The sequence below is a fragment of the Serinus canaria genome, chromosome 9, assembly GCF_022539315.1.
Source record: "Serinus canaria isolate serCan28SL12 chromosome 9, serCan2020, whole genome shotgun sequence".
Taxonomy (NCBI): Eukaryota; Metazoa; Chordata; class Aves; order Passeriformes; family Fringillidae; genus Serinus; species Serinus canaria.
Genome location: NC_066323.1, coordinates 1,182,637 through 1,202,010, shown reverse-complemented (window position 1 = coordinate 1,202,010; position 19,374 = coordinate 1,182,637). Strand labels below are relative to the sequence as shown.

The 19,374-nt window shown below is 48.3% G+C and overlaps 2 protein-coding genes across 2 annotated transcripts in view; one reads left to right on the top strand and one right to left on the bottom strand.

The window, feature by feature from the left end:
• Positions 1-19,374, top strand: part of VEPH1 (ventricular zone expressed PH domain containing 1) — a 57,060-nt gene continuing 37,686 nt past the window's right edge. Inside the window, exons 1-5 of the mRNA XM_050978124.1 lie at positions 1-294; positions 2,708-2,768; positions 6,490-6,762; positions 7,348-7,563; positions 9,819-9,993. Of these exons, the coding sequence (XP_050834081.1) occupies positions 6,625-6,762; positions 7,348-7,563; positions 9,819-9,993 (529 nt within the window). The 5' untranslated portion in view covers positions 1-294; positions 2,708-2,768; positions 6,490-6,624. The remainder of the gene's footprint in view (positions 295-2,707; positions 2,769-6,489; positions 6,763-7,347; positions 7,564-9,818; positions 9,994-19,374) is intronic.
• Positions 13,034-19,214, bottom strand: PTX3 (pentraxin 3). Its single transcript, XM_009088988.4, has 3 exons — positions 18,555-19,214; positions 17,561-18,076; positions 13,034-14,450 (listed from the first exon to the last, which is right to left on the bottom strand). Exons 1-3 carry the CDS (start codon positions 18,700-18,702, stop codon positions 13,837-13,839), a joined length of 1,278 nt encoding a protein of 425 aa, XP_009087236.2. The 5' UTR covers positions 18,703-19,214; the 3' UTR covers positions 13,034-13,836.

Sequence of the window (19,374 nt, the reverse complement as noted above, 5' to 3'; positions counted from 1 at the left end):
CCCAAGTTAAGCTGGGTGAGGAATTATTCCTGATGTGTTTTCCAGCACTGGAGTTGGGGCAGAGGGAGAGAAGATATTTGTTTGCTTGATTCCACATGACAACTCCAGGGTAACTGAATAGACTGTACGGTCGGCTTGACAGGGCTGAGCACCCGCCAGCAGCCTCGCTCACATACCAGAGCCAGGGGGATGGAAGGGGCACGGGCAGCTGGGATGGAGCCCATCCCAACTTCTCTGCAGAGCGCCAGTTTGCCATCAATTATTCATGTTTTTCCCAGGTCTCGCTTCTGAGAGGTATGAATAACTTAAATATGTGTTCGTGTACCAGCTAGAATAATGAATAAATGACTGGAGGAGGGGAGTTGGGGATCAGGGCTGAGTGTTAAATAATGGAGGCAGTTTGGAGGGAACGTGGTCCTTAGCAGCGTGGCTGTGCCTGGGGTTCTCTGACTGCAGGAGCTGGGCTGTGGGGGTAGAAATGTGTTACAGTGATGCCTGGGAGGAGTGCTGTGAGTTGGCTGGGGGTGCTAGGGAGGGAAGAAGCATTGTCTGTGTGTGGGACATGAACCTGCAGCACCTCTGGATCCTTCTGGGGCTCAGCTGTCTCCTTCCCCTCACCTCAAGTGCTTGGGGACACTTTGTCCCTGGGCTCCAGAATGAAAGCCTTGCTTTGGGGGAGCCCTGGCACGCTGGGGGGCTGCTGGTCCTATTAAATCACCAGCTGGAGAGGCACTGGGGTGGATTGCCAGGTACCTGGGAGGAACTTGAGGACATTCAGTGCTTGTCTGGTGACTGCTGCTTCAGGAGACTTTGAGGTCCAGTGGTTTTTGCATTTATTTACTGCTCTAGTCCAATTTTCCCTGCCAGAGTGGCATTTTTCATGACAGGGTCCCTGTATTCTGACCCTGTTGTCCCTCATGCTCTGGCCCATTTCCTCCTTCACTCCCTTTTGACAGAAATACACATTATCCCCTTTGTAAAATTTTAAACCAAATTCTTTTTCAGTAACATCACTGTGGTCTTGAATAAGTCACAGATCTAAAAGCTCATTAAGCAGCCTTGAAAATGAGCAGCTTTTGATGGCATCATTGTGACAGTGATGGAATTGGTGTTTGTTATGAAGCAATTTATTCCATTTTAGCACTGTGTTGTTTAGTTTAGTCTAATATTTAATATCATGGAGACATTTAAACATGGAATTCTTACAAATCTGCCTTACTGATGTTAAAAATGCTTCGTCTTATGAAGTGTTATATAAAGCATCAGTGTGTGCTGAACCAGCAGCCAAATAGGATTTCTTATAGATTGAAAGTCAGAGAAAACTGTCTTGACAGCACCCAGATTATCAAGTAATTTATGTATATAAAAAATTGATCAAGTTGTCTGTTTGCAGCAGTAGAAGTTGCCAAGTTCCTAAGTGCATTCCTGCCCCTCTGCAGCAGTGGCTCCTGCACGGGCTGTGCAGCCAGAATTGCCTCGGAGCTCGGGGAGAGCTGGTTCAGCTCAGGCAGATTCTGCCCCATAAACCTGCTGATTATTCTCCCCTGTGATGAACTGGTTTATTCCCACATCTGGAGGGACCCTGAACTGCCCTCAGGCTGTGGTGATGGCTCAGCCCTGGAATTCTGGTCGGAGAGATCTCTTGCAAGGCTCTGTAGTTGCTGATTGTCCTGCAGTGGCCTCCACAGGGACACAGGTTCCTTGTGTCCAAGAGCTGGGTGCTGAGAGCAAGCCAGCTCCCAGCACTGCTGCGAGGTGTTCCATCAGTAAAAAACAGTTTTAACCCCTAAAATTAATTTTAGCTGTTAAAATTAATTAATTGACTTCATCATTTATCATTTCATCATCTGGTCCACTCAGCATCTATGGAATTTCAAGGGATGCGAAGTGTGGAAACCTGTCCTGACAGAAAAAAAGAGAGAGATTCATAGGAAACAATGGTTGTCTTGTGGGAAGATTTTAAATATATGCAGCTGATCCCATGGGAACTGCTGTAGACTATTCACCCTGTGTGAAAATGATGCTCTCTCAATATAATCTTTAATCCTTTCCTTTCACTGAAAAATGTGAGAACTTTATTTCCAAGTTTTGAAAGAATGCTCTGGTTTAGGGAGGAAATGCTTTCCAAGCATAAAAAAAAAAATAAATTTTGATTACTGCAACACAGAGGGGAAAGGTTCTCTGAAATATCTTGTAATATTCTGTCCATGAATTGCATATGTGGATGTTCTTGGGAAATGTGTCCAGGCTTTTTTTTTTCCCTGGGTCAGTGCAGGGGGGATAGAAGCATCCAGCAGTCTTGGCAATATTACAAACTTCTGTAACTCTTGAGACAGTAATTCCACAAAATTCTTTCTTGAAGATGAGGAAGAAGAATTTCAAAAGAAGGAAATTCTACCTGAAATTCAAATTTGTCTTTGGGGATGATTCTAATCTTCCTGCCATTCATGGAAAAGGAAATGACAAGTAAATATGCAGTTGTTACAAACTGCAAAGCCCAGAGCATGAAAATCCAAACCTGCTCTGTTCACTCCATGCTCGTGTGAATAACCAGCCCAGAGCTCAGCTCCTGGCCTTTAAGGACCCAGGTCCTGAGGGTTAAACCCTGTTTGGTGCAAACCAGTCATTCCTGGAGCAGTCCTGGGGGCAGTTCTACAGTCTGGAAAGGCACAGTCACTGACACTATTTTCCTTCTGTTTTCCTCCAGTGCCTTTCATCCAAAGCACTCTGTGTAATCCATGAGTTAAGCATGGCAGCATGGCTGAGAGGTAAGGAAAGAGTTTTTGTTTCTTTTTTAAGGTTACTCAGAGCTCTGGGCTGTGTTGTGCCCTAGATGACCAGGATAAAACAGCTCCCAGTTCTCTAGCATGAGTCTAGAGAATTCCCTCTCCAGGTCGAGGGAATTCCCAGATCACTTTTGTCTCCTGTGGAATTTACTGGACACTGCAAGTTACATTTTTGAACCAGATGCACATTCTGTGCCTTTTATATTGTGGAAGATTTCAGAAAATTAGCATGTCCTTGTGTTTATCAAAGAGCTTTGGCACCTCTTGTGGCTCAGCCCTTCCGTGGGGAATAAGAAATTGGAAATGGGAATATCCCTGTCCTCACTGCAGCTGCAGCAAGGGAGAAACCAGAAAATCCTGTAAAGGTTCACTTAACATGAACTCCAGTGGCCTGAGTTCCTTAAACTTCCTTAAACAGAGTGAAGGCTTTCCTGATGGATGTTGTGTAGCACAGAACTAGATAAAAAAGACACAATTGTTTGAAGGTTGTGGTTCTGTTTTCAGTGGGATAACACCCCGAAAATCAAGCAGCTGGATTTACATTTCGAGTCTTTTGGATGTTAGGAAATTATTTTCTTGTAGAATTTCCTTCACTGTAAATATAAAAAAAAATTATCTTCTCCCTTCCTCTGTGGTTGAAAAGATGATATTTTTTGCTTGTCCTTCTAATGTCATTCTGCAGAAGCTGAGCTCCTGGTAAACTGTAAGGCTCAGCCTTTCAGCTCAAGTTCAAATGGCTTTTGGATGCCTGTAGGTCCAACTGCCCTTTTACATGGGATTTTTATTGTTAATCTTCTATTATTGGGGGAATTATTTTGCAAACAGACCAATTCAGTAGCTTCAAGCTCTGAAACCTGTCAGGCTGGCTTTTATTCTGATTGCTTCTGATAAGGAGCTTTGGTAAGAATGCTGTGCCTGCAGCAAAGTGGAGAGACTCACCTTGGAGGGGAGCAGCTTCAAGGTCCCAGGGAAAGGGTGGCTCTTTCAGCTTGGCATGAAAAGGGAAAGGAGGTGTTGAAAATCAGATCAAACCTTGGCATTAATGTGGGACTGCACCAGAACCAGTGCAGGTGGTTGGTGTTATAAGCTGAGGGTGTTTTCCTGCATAGCAATGAGTTGAAGTTTGTTGTGAGCACTGGAGTTCCTGCTTTGTCCCCCATGTTTTGGCCTTGGAAAGGTGTGAATTCCTGCTCTGAACCCCCTCTGCAGTGCCAGGGGGATCCAGGCAGGATGGACCAACTTTGGCCAAACCCTTGCCTTCTCCATTCCTTCTCTGTGTGGGACACAAATACAGCCAGTGAGAGAACTCTGATGGGTGGTGTGGAGCCAAGGTGATGAGACACCTCAGGAGCTACACCCTGCAGCAATTTCATTGCTCAGCTTGACCCTTAAAAAAAAATTTAAAAATTACATTTTATAAGACACATGATTTGTTTTCCCTCTTGCTCAGTGCCAGCTGCCTATTAATAGCAAATCTTGTCGTGAGCAAGGAAATGCTTAAGGAACAATTCTCTTTAATGCTGATGGAAGGAAAGTATTTCCAGCACTGTTACACAATGTAAGCATTAAGAGGATTTGCTATAATTCCATTTCCAAGAGCTCACAATAAATAAGTGTTTTCCTGCATTATCCTGAGTGTTGTCTATAAAACTCACATAAAATTCTCTGTTTGGGTAGAGCTCAGGAGCTCTCTGAGAAGCTGCTGTGCAGGAGCACACCCAGGGGAGGATCATTTGCAAAAGGCCAATGATATTCCCAAGGATCAGGGAATATCCTGAGCTGGAGGGGACCCAGGAGGATGATGAAGCCCAGCTCCTGCAGAAAGGGTTGCTGTGTTTCAGAGCAGCTGATCCAAGGGAGGGCTCCTTCCTGGAGCACTCTTCTGCATTGTGTGGGCACATTTTGTTGTGCTACTCCTGAGGCTCATGTTAAAAGGCAAAGCAAACCTCAGAGCCTCTTTTGTGCTCAGGTAAAGGCTGCAGAACGACTGCATTTATTCCTTTGGCCAGGAAATCTCCTCTCCAGCAAGGCTGTTCACTTGTTCTCTTTCTTTCCAACAGTGGGAGCTTACTGAGGGCTGTTTCCCCTCCTTCCCAGGGAAGGATAGCTTTCCACTAACACAGAGAGTTCTGTTTCCTCTATTAAAAACAACTGCCCTCAAGTGGAGCAGGCTTTGTATTTTGCCCTGGAAACAGAGCAGCTCATTCAGAGATAAGGCCTGGCTGCATTTGGGTTCCTTGGTCACCTGACGGAGCCCAGGGTAACTTTTAGGCTGCTTTAGTCTGCATTCCTGGGATTCCTTCCCCGTGGCACTGCAATTCACAGCTCGGGATGCCTGCCTGCCTGCCAGCCTTCCTGCTGCCCTGGCCCTGGCTGCTGCCCGGGGGGACAGGAGCAAAGGGGCAGGTTTTGTCCCCAGAGCACCTGGCCCCATCCCTGAGGATGGCCTGGGGGGACCCCGAGCAGGTAAAGAAATCTATGTCTGAGTCTTTCTGACTTTCTGTTTTGGATCTGTGAATGGCTGAGTGTGAGCAGGTGAGAGCATCTGCCCACCCAGCCTGCCTGTGGTTGGGGTGGGTGATTTGTGCCTCGGGATTTGCAGTCTCAGCTCCTTTCTGCTTCTGCTCCATGGGATTGGGAGTCCTGTGGAATGGCATTGGTGGAGCTGGGGAAATTAAAGCAGCCCTGCCTTGTGCCATTAGCAAGTGCAGTGTGCTGCCTGTTAAACTAGAGATTGGTCAGGGAGCTGCTTCCAGAAGGTTCTCAGTGTTTTGCCTTGGTTTTGCCCTGTCTGTGCATGCCCCAACACTGGCAGTGTTGAAAGCCAGGCTGGGGAAGGCCTTGGGCACCCTGGGCTGGTGGGAGGTGGCCCTGCCCCTGGCAGGGGACTGGGACTGGATGGGCTTTAAGGTCCCTCCCAATTCTTTAACGTTCTGTGTTTCTATGATTATATTTGAATTTTTTTTCCCCTGAAAAAGATAATAAAATAGGGATTAAAGGTATCTCAAATAATAATAATTGTAAATGATATATCCTGTGGCTTTGTCAACTCCAGAGAAGAATCCAGAGGGATTAACACAGTGAATCCACGTGGGCCATAAGCAGAGTTTTGGGACAAGTACAGGACACTTCCCAAAGTGTGAGCCTGGCTCAGCCTCTGCTCCATTCCTCAGCCAAGGAGAAGAGCAGAGTTTCTCCTCAGCCAAGGCTTTGTTTTACAGGAGTTTAAAAGACCCTAGGGATCATTTTGGCAACAAAAGTGACAGTTTTTTCTAAACAAAGCTCGCTATCTTCCCAATCTTGCTAGTAATGTTTTTCTGGAGTCAAGACACAACAGCTCAGGAAACAAAGGAAGAGGCTTCACCCTCCTCCTCCTGGAGCTCTGCTCCTGACCAGGGAAAGGGATTTAGAACCTTCTGCAGCTGGTTCAGGGGCCAGCCTGCTCAGGTAACACGCACAGAAAAGAAAACCTTGGGTTCAATTATTATGTATTTTTAAATCTAATTTTAAGCTACTTGGTGTTTGAAGATAAAAATTCACACAGTTCATGAATGTGCTTGAGGATGTCCCTGGCTCAGGGGTCTTGTGTGACACTTTCACACACATTTGAAAATCTTTGCTAAACTGGAATATGTCAATCAATGCGTTAGCTAATTTTTTTAAAAAGTTTTTTATTTTTTTATTTTTTATTGTTTTCTTTAAGACTGGGGCCAAGGAAGCCTTGAAATACAGCCCAGATTTATCCTTCATGTGAACCTGAGTGCTCGTGGCCGGGACTGTTCCCGTTTTGTGCCCCGCTGAGTGCCCATGCTGCCTGCAGAGGGCGGCTGAGCCGGCCATGCATCACCTCTTCGGGCTGGTTTTGGCACAGAAGGACCTGTCCCGGGCAGGGGATCTCTTCTCCCTGGAGGATGCTGAGATCGAAGGAAGCCTCTCCGAAGCTCTTGAACAGATCAGAATCATTAGTTCAGCTGCAGTGAGTGAAACATTGTCATTAAAAAAAAATGTTTTATGAGATTATATTGTCTCAATAAGGGGTGGTATATAAACAATTTAAATTTCTGACAAGACTTGAAGAGCAAGTATTTTAAATATATCTATAAATGTATATAAATGTTTATATTTTAGTTATATTTATATGTATATATAAATATTTAATAAGTATATAAATTTTATATATTTATCTTTTAAAATATCTAATTTTATAAATATTTATATTTTAAATGTTTAAAAATATTTATATTTTAAATGTTTAAAAATATTTTTAAATGTGACAAAATCCAGTTCCCACCAGCTTCAAAGATATTTCAAGTTCATCATCATAATAATTTTTATTAAATAGTTATTTAAAGCATATTAAAGATTATATGAGATTGCAGGGGTCCATACCTTCCCAGTAATGAGAATTAAGACCTGTGGGGTGACAAATGCTGGAGGTTTATCAGGCTGAACACTTGTTGTAAAGGTGGGCATGGAAAAATGGACATTGGCTGCTACAAAAATGGGATGTGGTGGGGTCCTGGCAGAGCAGTTCACTGCAGGTGTGTCTTGCTTGGCCCAGGACTACCAGACCAACGACAACGACCAGGCTGTGGTGGAGATCTGCATCACACGGATCACCACGGCCATCAGGGAGACTGCCTCCATCGAGAGGCACGGCAGGGCCCTGGTGGCCCTCTGGGAGTCCTGCCTGGAGCACAACCTGACACCCTCTGGCAAGGATGAGGATGCCCCACATGCCAAAATCGCCTCTGACATCATGAGCTGTATCCTGCAGGTAGAGCTGGCCTGAGAGCAGCAGTGCTGGGATCTCTGTGCCAGTTTTTTTGGTTTTACTTTTTAAAATGCTTGGGTAACTCTCTTTTTGGGTGCTGGTGAGTGGTGATGTTTAAAACTCAGAGCTTGGAGAATTGCACTGCTCTGATTCCTCTTGAAATCATTGAGGCAACTCACAGAATCCAGGAATGGTTTGGAGTGGAGGGACCTCAAAGCTCATCCAGTGCCACCCCTGCCATGGCAGGGACACCTTCCACTGCCCCAGGCTGCTCCAAGCCTGTCCAGCCTGGCCTTGGGCACTGCCAGGGATCCAGGGGCAGCCACAGCTGAGTTCTAAAGTACATTTGCTGCTCCCTGAAACAGAGCTTTTATTGGCAAGTTCCTTTGCATTAAAACAAAGAGGTACAAAGGGAGGTTTTCCAGCAGATGTGGGGGACAGTTGGAACAATAATGAATACCTGCCAGCTGGGCTGGATCTCAGGCAGGTCTCTGTTGATATCAGCAGCAGGGAGGTCCCCAAGGTTTGCAAACATCACTGTACCACTTTATTGAAATCTGCTCTTCATTGTCACCTCCACATCTTCTGAGTGTGCCTTCCTGCCCTGATGTTTATCATGGAACAAATGAAACCTTTCTCCTTCCTTCTGAATTCAAGCCTTTTCTTAACTATGGATTTTATCTTTATTGGGGGGGAGAATTGTTCTTTGGAATTTTCTTAGATCTTTTAAATCCTAGTCAGAGAGCCAAGCCTTATCTTCCCATTCTTTGTGTGGAGTAGCAGAGCAATAACTTGGAGCAGCATTTGGCTCCTGCTCCCTGGTGTCTCAGCCAAACATAACAAGGCATTATGTTGATTTAAACATGCTGCTGCAGAAAGCTCCATTTATTTGAAGGGCTTTTCTCATTAAAGATGCAGCTTTTGGTCACATGGCAGCTGCCAGAATGATCTGTCTTGACACCAAGGGGTGGCTGCAGCCCCTGCTCCCTCAGGGGTCTCTGGGAGGGAGTGTTCACTGCTTGGCAAGTCTCTGCTCCTAGGGAAAATCCTCAGAGCCCCTCAAGCTCTGTGGAATAACAGACTTGGGGTTTCTTAGTCTAAATTTATTCTAGTCAGAGCTGCTCCAGAATGAAAGTCCAGAAAATCTGCTCTGCCTTCCTTTGCACTGTTCTAGTTGTTGCTGTCTCAAACATCTGGGTTCCAGGTTTGCCTGGGATTTCAGCTGCTAATTAGACATGACACACTGCAGGATTATTTTCAGAAACAGGGGTGTGCTCCAGTTTCAAAGATCTGAGTGGAAAGGAGAGCACAGCACTGGTTAAGGAGGCTCCAGAGGGAATCTGGGTGCTCAGTGACACACAAATGTGTCCTGCTGCTGTGGGAATTCAGCAGGCAATGGATGTGTGTGCTTTGTACACACAATTTTCTCTACAAATAATAACAGAAAACCTTTCCTGACCTTGATTCCAAACCCCAGTGCATACTCAGGGACCCTGAGATTCCAGAAGCTGGGAGCCATTTCAGGAAGAGGAGTTTGCACTCCTGAAAGATCTCAGTGTTCAGAGGAATTGGCTGGAGGTTCCCAGAGCAGCTCTGGCTGCCCCTGGATCCCTGGCAGTGCCCAAGGCCAGGCTGGACACTGGGGCTGGAGCACCTGGGACACTGGGAGGTGTCCCTGCCATGGCAGGGGTGGCACTGGGGGAGCTTTAAGGACCTTTCCAACCCAAACCATTCTGGAATTCTGTGAGTTTAAATTAAAAAATAAAATCTCAATGGTTACAGAATAATTAATGATCAATACTAGAGCTACTACACTGTGAGCAAGTGTCCAGTGCAGTTGCAGGGAGTGGCTGCTCCAAGGTGTTTCCTGTGCTTTGGGATGATGGATACAGCCTCTGTCTTCCCAGGGAGCACCAAACACAAAATGTCTCATTAGAAATGGTAGCATGTAGTTAGTGCACTTCATATCTTCTGTATTTTATCTATATTGATTCTGATTTATGCACCACATAGTTTGTTAGTGCCCTTCTGCTTCCTCTAGCAGCAGACAAAAATAGGACTATTCTTAACTTTTCCTGCTGCAGTAGTTTTAAATTTCTGTGTTTGCTCTTTCTTTGACTCCTGCCTTCAGTGGTGGTACCAAAACATCACCTTTCTTGACAAGTGTTTTTCTCTACTCCCCCCATTGCTTTGACTTTGGTTTCCATACTCTGCCTAGCACTAGACTTTTATATACATTTTTTTCCCTGTTTTTGCAGAATTACAACCAGCCTCCAGTGATGGCCTTGGCTGTGCCAGTGGCAGTGAAGTTCCTGCAGAGGGGCAACAAGGAGCTGTGCAGGAACATGTCCAGTTACCTGTCCTTGGCTGCCATTGCCAAGGCTGAGCTGCTGGCTGAGCACACAGAAGCCATTGTCAGGAGTGTCCTGCAAGGTAGGCCCAGCCCTGAGCTGGGGATTGACCCAGGTGTGTGACAGATCAGGCTGTGCTAGGCAGGTACAGAGCCATGATCTTATAGAATCAATCAGTCATTAGGGCTGGGAAAGACTCCAGGATCAATCCAACCATCCAACAAATCATAGGAGCTGTATAAAGCAGACCTATGGAAATATCCATAAATGTGATCAAATGTATTAATCACACTCTAACAATAGGCTTTCTCAAGGAATTTGTGAATTTACTGCAGCTCTGGAGGTTTTGGTATGGATTGGCTGACCCACAGGGCAGGAAATACATCTGTGCTCGTTAATATTCCCTGCTAATGGACTCCAAATTATCAGCCCTGATATGAGGCACCAGCCATGGAGCTCTTATCCTTCCTCTTAGTGTCACTGGCAAGGCTCCAAAAGAGAAATGGGGATGAAATTAATCCCATTCTGTGGTGGGATAGTCAGATGGAAGATATAAAAGCTCTGTAGTGGTTCTTTCATTTTGCCCACGTTATTAGCTTTATATAGAACAATGTTGCTAATCTCTTTACATTTTATTTTTTTTGTGGTTTAAAAAGCCAAAAATATTCATTCCTCTATAAAAGGAGGTCCAATTGAATTGGAGTAATAAAGTTCACAGTGTTTGTTGCAACACAGTGCTACTGCAGTGGTAAAATCAGTGTTCTCCTTCGAGTAGGGTAATAGCAGTAAGTAGCAATAATTATTAAAAGAATGTTGTTATGAAGATGTTAAGCCCTCAAATTAAAGTCTGCATCCTGTATTTATCGATTTATAAATTAATTTATAAATTGATTCTTTTAAGACTTACTAATGTGCTAATGTTATGTGTTGCCACTTGTAAATGTTGGGTAGTAAGAGAAAGAAATAGCGAATATATCCATGGTTTTGGGAAAAGTGATGCGCACCACAAGGGAAGGTTTCAGCACGGCTGAGTTGTGTATTTCTGTTCTTCCACCAGCAGATGTTGCTGTGGATATCAGGTTTGGGAATTCCAGCCTGGAAGGGGCCGCTCGAACGGGCAGAACGATTTGTTTTGCGTGGTGACTGAATTACCCTGCGCATAATTGGTGTTTGAGGCCGGGTGTGCAGCAGGATGGGAGCTGAGAGCTGCCCCGAGTGTTTGCTGAAGGGAGCAGGAGGCTCGGCTGCTGAGGATGGATTTCCAAGGCAGTTTTTGGAGACAAAGCCGTGTTGTGGGGCTGCACAGACGGGGCTCAGCCTCGTGGCACCAGGCTGAGCAAACTTTGGCCCCTTGCCTGCAAATGCTGGAGAGGAACTGGAGTTTTTCATTACTTGGGGCAACTCTTTGGCTGCACAAGCCCGTTCTTATCTCATTAGCTAAAAAAGAGCTCTTTGGGAAGGGTTTGGCTGCTGTGCCCCAGTGAGCGTGGGCTCTGAGCTCTGTGCTGACACCGCCCGTCAGCACCGGGGTCACACGGATTTATTCCCGTTTATTCCCGGGGGACAGCAGCAGCTCTGCCCTGTAATCCGAGAGTCCCGCGGCTGCTCCCCCTCCCAGAGCAGCTCTGGCATCCTGTGGTGCTGGGCTGGGGCTCAGCCTCGCTCCCCCATCTGCCTTGGCAGGGCAGGATTGCAGAGGCTTTTTCATAGCTGGAGCCCAAATTCCCCCAAATGCCATTTCCTCCAAACTGCTGGCAAAGGCAAGCACAGCTGAGCGAGGAAGGAAGGAGAGAAGTGTGCTGGAGTGCTGCTGGGCTGTGGGAGAGCTTTGCTGGTGCTGGGGGTGATGAAGGAAGAGCAGAGCACTCAGGAAAAGGGAAGTTTTCCAGCTGAGTCAGTGAGGATGGAAGGCCTGGCTTAGCCTTTGGTCCTCTGCCAGACCTGAGCTGAGACAGGAGAAGGCTCCTTCCAAGACAAAGCATTTCAGGTATGAGCTGCAGTAAGAGGAGCAGCCAGGAAGGATTTCTGGAGGTCTTTTTGAGGATTTTCCTTTTCCTGCTGCATTTCAAGGACATTTGTTTTCACTTAATGGAGGGCACTGAACAGAGGGAGGATTTGAGAGTGGTTTTCCCTTGCACAATGGTGGGACCCTGAGTGTTTTTGTTACTCTGAAGATCTGGGTTTTGGCTGCCAGAGATGAACAGAGGTAATATTTCATTGTTCTCTAGCTAAGGTTATTTGCAGATATTACTTAGTGAGGGATTTTTGTCAAGTTTACTGCCAAGCATTTGTAATGTAGATACATTTTTATTGCAGGGTAACAGGAGAAATCCCAGCAATCAGAGCAATTCTTTTCCCTTAAATAAGCAGTGCTGCCAAAACTTTGGAGCAGGTCTCGTATAACTTTAGGTATGAAGCACAACCCTCTTGAATGGCACAGGAAAGTGGAATTTACCTTTTTTTTACTGCTTTTGTACCAGGCAGCAAGGATCTGTCAAGGTCAGGAGGAAGTGTAGCAGCAGCATGTCAAGAAATTTGTCAGAGTGTGTTCTCAGGACATCTGTAGAGAACGAGAGAGACAGGGAAACATGGGGATAGAGAAGAAGGATGGGCTGCTTCCAGGGGAAATAGGAATTGTTTGAATAAGACATTCCTCATGATAACTCCTTCAGAGGTTTCAACAGGTAGCAAGTCATGGTTCTTATTGTAAATTGTTACATACCCAGTGAGTAGGGTATTCATCATTCTCTGCTCGTGCTCTGTTTTTACATGAAAATCATCAGCAGTTCCTTGGCTCTCTGCAGCTGCTGCTGTGCTCTGTATCCATCCCTAGGCTTTTAGGGGATTTGGGATAAGTTTCTGTGAGAGAGAAGAAAATCACTGGCACTGAGCAGCAATTCTATCTTGTACAAACCCCCTGAGGGTAGCAAACAAGTCCAAATGTACCTTGAAACCTGGCCCCAGAGGGCCAGGATTGTGCATGGGGTCCCTGCTCCTATGAAATGTTGCTATTGGTGTTTTCTTTATCAGCAGCTAAAACTGCATGGTTCAAAATGTGGAAAAAGCCCCACTTGGGCCTTGGTTCAGAATTCTGGTTTATAAGAAGAGTAGAGAGATTTAGTCTAGTAAAGTATCTTTATTTACAAAACAACTTTACAAAAATAATTTCAATAAAATTATCACAAAGTCAATGTACAATATAATACAGCTGCATTTCCTCCCAATGGCACATCAGATTATGATGGGGAATATTATTTTTATATCAATCCGTGGCATAAATAATGCTTTAAACAAGGAACTAGCTTTCTTTGAGTCTACACATTACTAACAAGGATTAATAGACAACACACTTCTTGATTTGGGTGCTTCCTCTGTAAAATTCACATTAACACTAGAGAACCCAAGGATTGGAGGGAGCCTAGAATGGTTTGGTTTGGAAGGGACCTTAAAGCTTTTCCAGTGCCACCCCTGCCATGGCAGGGACACCTCCCACTGTCCCAGGTGCTCCCAGCCCCAATGTCCAGCCTGGCCCTGGGCACTGCCAGGGATCCAGGGGCAGCCCCAGCTGCTCTGTTTTGCAGAGCCAGGTCAGATTTTCCTCAGCAGGGATGTTGGGAGCTCCATTTGGCTCCTGAGTGTCCATGGTGACCCTCACTTTATACATCAGAAACCCTGCACTGGAGAGGCAGAGCTGCCTGACCCCAGGAACAGCTTTCCCAGTGCCACGCCTTGGTGTGTGGCTGTGTTTCAGGGGTTTCTCCAGGACAGCAGGCAGAGATCGATCCCATCCCCACAGTGCCTCCTTCTGTGGACCTGCAGGGCTGCTGTTCCTTGGGAATTCCAGAGGCAGGGGCTGCTGCAGCTCTGGCTGTTGCAAGGTGGACGTTCAGCTCTGCACAATCCGCTCCTGTGCAGCCCCCGGGCTTTAGGACACGTACTGAGCCCCTCCGTAGGGCAGCACCTCGGTGACCCCCCAGCCCACCACATTGCCCCGAGTGCCACAGGTGTCCCCCGTGCTCTGGGCTGTCACCTCAGCGGGGCTGAGCACTCGGTCCCACAGGTTAAAGCCAGTCAGCTTCCCCGAGAAGGCCAGAGCTTCATCAAACCCCCCTCCCACGCAGCAGCCGTTCTTCTCCTGGCCCAGCTGCAGGATGCCCCCGTCGGGGATGGTGTGAGCCCCAGCCACGTGCCAGGCGCTGGCTGCCAGCTCCCCCTGTGCCCACAGGGATGCAGATCCGTTCTCCGAGCTCCAGGAGCCGCACAGGTGGAGCCACTTGCCGGGAACAACCACGTTTGTGGCAGCCAGCTTGTGCTGGGCGCCGCCCACGGCGAGCACGGCCGAGGCCCGGCTCAGGTACAGCTGGATCTCGTAGGGGTTGAACCTGGTGCCGTAGGAGAAGACGATGGTTTTGTCCAAGGCCTCGGTCACCTTGAGCCAGATGCAGGCAGTGAAGGAGCTCAGGGTCATTCCAGAGGTCGGGTGGACGCTCCCAAAGATCTTCCTCGAGCGCATGGGGAACAGAATTGCGGTTTCACAGCCTGGAAGGGTTTAGAAGATTGTCAGGTAAATAAGAACTGGGTTATTTGTATGTGCACAGCTGGGACCTTTGACACTGCGTGGCATCATTAAGGTTGGAAAAGAACCTCTGTGATCACCAAGGTGTGGCTGCCCCATCCCTGGCAGTGTCCAAGGCCAGGCTGGACACTGAGGCTTGGAGCAACCTGGGACAGGGAAAGGTGTCCCTGCCCATGGCAGGTGGGATTGGAACAAGATGATCTTTAAAGATCCCTTCATCCCAAATCATTCCATGATTCTGTGAACTGCCAGCCCAGCACCACCATGTGCACCACTAAACCAGGCCCTCAAGTGCCACATCCACCCATTTTTGAGCTCTTCCAGGGATGGGGACTCCCATCACTCCTCTGGGCAGCCTGTCCCAGTGCCTGATCCAGTGCTTCCCAAAGGGAGCTGAGAGCTCAGCTCATCCAGTGGGATGCAGGAACCTACCCCAGGATGATTGGAAGGAGCTGTCAGAGCTGGTGGGGGAATTGCTGGACACTATGGCAAGGGATAAACCAGGCTGCAGGAATCTCTGGGCTCTTCTGTGCCTGCACAGGGGGCACTGTACAGTCCTGGGACATCCAAAGGGTTACTGCAACCTGTCTGCCCTGCTGCTTCCTTTGGGAAGCTCTGAATGGAGCACCACCCCTGGGAGAGGGACTCTGTCAGCCCCTGGAGTTGGGTAATTCTGCCAGGTAATTGGGTAACCCTCCCTCGGCGCCACTGGAATGTTGTTTTATCCTCCAAGTCTGGAGTAGTGAAAACACCCAGACTGCGGGAAGGGATCCCCTCAAACAGCAGGTATGGCATTCCCAGGAGAGGGGGGAGGCTGTGCCTGGAGAAGGGAACTGCAGGGAGGCTGTGCCATGGGTAACAGGCACCAGGGCACAGGAGCTGCTGAGAGGCAGAGAATGTTGGCAGGAACATGCTGAGATGGGCTTGCTTCCTTAATTTACAGGATTCCCTTTCCTGGCCCTGCCTTTAGGATTTTTTGCTCAGGAGTTTTCATGGGCACTGGTTAAACGGGGGAAATGATGAGACAAGTGTTACTGTTTAACCAGCTATTCTTTCATGTCCAATTAATCAAAGCGTTGATAATAGAAGTTAGTTAAAACCACTAACAGAAATTTATGCAGCTTGGGAAAGCAACTGGTGATCAGTAAAGCCAAGACATTGCTGGTGGTTTCTGTGCTGCTCCCTGGTTGCACCTAAGTTAATATCCAAGGTGACAGGAGGGAACAAGCAGCCCCTTCTCCAATTAAGCTGCTTCATTTCCTGTTTAAAGAAGCTGGAGTATCCCAAATGTCTAAAACGTGTGTAGAAATTTCTGCTCCAGGGAATGAAGGACTCTTTGTGCCCTCCAGGAGTGAGCTGCTGTGGTATTTCATGGGCTGCTTCCCTCCAGCTTTGAGCAGATTTTACATCTCTCATTGACCCTTTTGAGGAGGGGCAGGGTCAGTGAGCAACTGCTGGGGATTCTCCTTAAAATGCTACTTAGGAGCACTATTGTGAAAAAGATTTTAATTAGCAGGCTTTCAGGCTCTATTATCAAAGCCTAAACAAAATTAAAACCAGCCTCAGTGAAGAACAAAAAAGTGTGATTAGAAAATCCCTCAAGAGTATGGCTGGCAGTAAGTCAAGATGTGAAAAATTAAAGTCAGTTGCTAAAAATTCCCTTGGAAAAAAAAAGTCCAGAGAGATACTCTGGAAGTACTTAAAATGTAGCCTTTAAATTTACAAGTATGGTTGTTTTATGTATAATCATGTGGGAACCAGTGGAAATAAACTGAATTTCCACTGATGATCCTCAATGCAGATCGAGTTTGTTGCTCTCACCTAGTGCAGAGTAGCTGCTGAGGCTGGTTGGGGGACAGGGAGATAAGGAATGAGATCATGCTCTCTGCAAGTTTGTGTTTGGGGAAAAGAGGAATATGCTCCAAGACTCCTCCCAGCACACAAAGATTTCTGAGGAGGTGTGATAAAGCAGTGAAACCAATTTACTTCTAAAGCTGAGTCTGCCCTGCACGAAGGGATGGGCTCAGGTTAGGCTGTAAAGGCTTTGATGTGAACAATTCTGTGGCTTTTGTTGCCTCTGCTGTAGCAATTACTGCTCCTCTCTGCTCCCTGCTGAGAGTTCCCTCTGGGGATGCTGCACCCCCTCCTTCCTACGCACCCACCCTGCGGGGGTAGATTTTGGGGGGGGTTAGGTGGCAATATCTTCTATTTGTGGAAAACAGAGCCATTAACCAGCAGTTAGAAGCTGGGCAGTGACAGCTCGCTGGTGGGCAGGGTGATTTCAGTGCAGTTTGTCTTGCACATGGTGATTTCCACAAATGAGGGGCTGCTCTGCCACACCCAAGCTGCTGCTGCTTCTTTGGGTGTCTCTCTCTTTGCCCTGCACAGAATAGCTGATTTGGGATTTGAGGAGTGAGCCCACCTTTCTACAGCCACCCCACTGATCAGTGCAAATGTTTTGGAAAAGGAAAAATCCCCCAAACAGCAGCAGCACGGCTCACTGGTTTCTCTGTGCCAGTGGGAATATTCAGGGCAGAATATTCCCACTGGCATGCAGGGAATGTGCCCTCCCTGCCCTGGAAGTGTGCTTGGCTGGCTGGCAGCAGCATGTCCAGCTCTTGGGCATCGGGCTGGTGAGGAGATGCTCATGGAGGAAGAGGAAGGAGTGGGGACATGCAGGAGAACAGGAGAGCTCCGTGACTGCTGCAAACGCACAGGAGTCACCAGCTGGGAAGGCAAAAGGTGAGAGAACATACTCTGGATGTCTAAAATACATTTACTGCTCTCTGACAATGGCTTTGATCTGGGAGAGCCTGGAGGAGGTGGGATCCTGGCCGGCTCTGCCCTGCACGAGGACTTTGATGAAACCTTTCTTTGATCCCACGTTTGAAAAGCTCAGTGCCTCTCTTTCCATGAGTTCTGGGGTTCCACCCTTCACACACAGCCTGTTCCAAGCTGCCCTGCTGCTCCTGGGGCTGCTCTGGAGCTGTTGCAGGAGGAGGTGCCCGGGAGGGGGTTTGTGGGTCCCTATTAGTTTGGAGTGGCCTCCCCCAAGCTCTCAGGCTGGCCTTACCTGCTGGCAGCAGGTGCTGAGCTGCCCATTGCTGTGACGCCCTCAGCTCAGCCCGGGTCTGCTGCAGCTCCTTCCACAGCGAGCTCAGGATGAGGCTGTCCCCTGTCCCCTGTTTGTCCTGCTGCAGGGCTGTTTGCTGTGCCTGCTCCTCGGCCCTGTGGCGCCAGGCGCTCTCCAGCCAGCCCAGCCTCACCGACACGTTGTGGCTCAGCTGCAGGACGTGCTCCAGAACCTTCCCTTGCTCTGACTCCTGCAGCCTCCTGGCCTCCTCAGCCTGGTCCCTGCTCCTCAGCAGCACCTGCTCCACCTGGGACACCACGTGGGAGGTGACACTGGTGAAGGCGCCCGCCAGGGTGGTGGCCAGCTGGCTCAGCTCTGCCTTCAGGGTCTGCAGCTCCATCCTGGGGAGCTCATCCAGAGCCTGCAGCATCATGTTCTCCTTCATCTGCGAGTTCTCCAGCATGATGAACAGCTTGTCCCACTTGCTGTGCTCCCGCTGGCAGTCGCACGAAGCAGCTGCAAGGGAACGTACAGATGTTGCTCTTCTTTTGTACCGAGCTTTACACGGCAGCGTTTGGCAAAACCTGGCTCTGTGCAAGGCTGTGTCCTCCAGACTGTCACAGAATTGTGGGCTCAGACTGGTTTGGGCTGGAAGGGACTTTACAGACAATCTGGTTCCAACCCCCTGCCGTGCTGGGGCCAGTGCCTTCCCGTCTGTGTCAGGACAGAACCGTGCAGGGGTGTGATTACAGAGATCTTAAACGCCTGGGACAGCAGCAGCCTTTTGCAGGAAAACTGAGAAATCAAGAGCCTAAAGCACAGCCCAAGGCACCCCATCCACGGGCTTTACCTTTACTGCCCAAAATAACCCACAGCTACGAGCAGGAGCTTCTCCCTCTGGAAAAACTAAATTACGTTTGCAGTAATAACTCTTAGAAGACCAAGGCATCATCGAAGGCATTTCTGCACATAATTTCAGTTTAAATTTACTCACCTTCCTCAGTCGCAGGGGCTGGACCTTCGATTTCATTATCCAGGTTCACGTACATGAGCTCGTAGTCATCGTCTTCATCCACCACAGAGCCAAAAGCCCTGAAAGCACAGAGCAGCGTGAGCAGGGACAGGAGCTTCAGGGGCAGCATTCTCCTGGCGGTCCTGGGGCTCTGCGGGGGCTGCAGCGGAGCCGGGGCTGTGCAGGAGCTGCAGGGACTGCAGGGCTGCAGCGGAGCCGGCGTTGTGCAGGAGCTGCAGGGACTGCAGGGGCTGCAGCGGAGCCGCGAGTGAGCGCTGGCAGCGCCCGACCCCAATGAATGAGAGAGCGCTCCCGGCTGCGCCTTTTGGCCGGCAGGGGAAGGAAGGGAAGGGGAGGCAAGGGGCGGGCAGCTTGCTCAATCCCAGCCCTCCAGGTTGGCTTGGGGGATGCTCGGAGTGGCCAAGGGGAGAGGCGGGCTCGCCCCAGGGCGGATTGGGACGTGCGGCAGCGCCGGGGGCTGGGTTGGGTTGTTTGGTGTCGTTTGTGCAAAAGAAAGTGTTCCCTGCAAGTTCAGTTTGTGGTCGGTGTGTGCCAGGGCTCTGGAGGGGATCGGTAGAAAAATAAACATACCTGGAGCTGGTTTGGGTACACGTGTCTGGTTTAGCTAAATAGTGCAGCTTTTTTTGGAGGGTTAGGCGCTGCTGTATAATAAATTCTATTATATACCAGCAATTTACTTTAAGCAATAAAGGAGAGCTCTTAAGGAGTTCTAACAGCTTGTTAGGGTCCTGCTTTTCCAGCCCTAATTAGCACTTACACCACCATTACTCCGTGGATAATC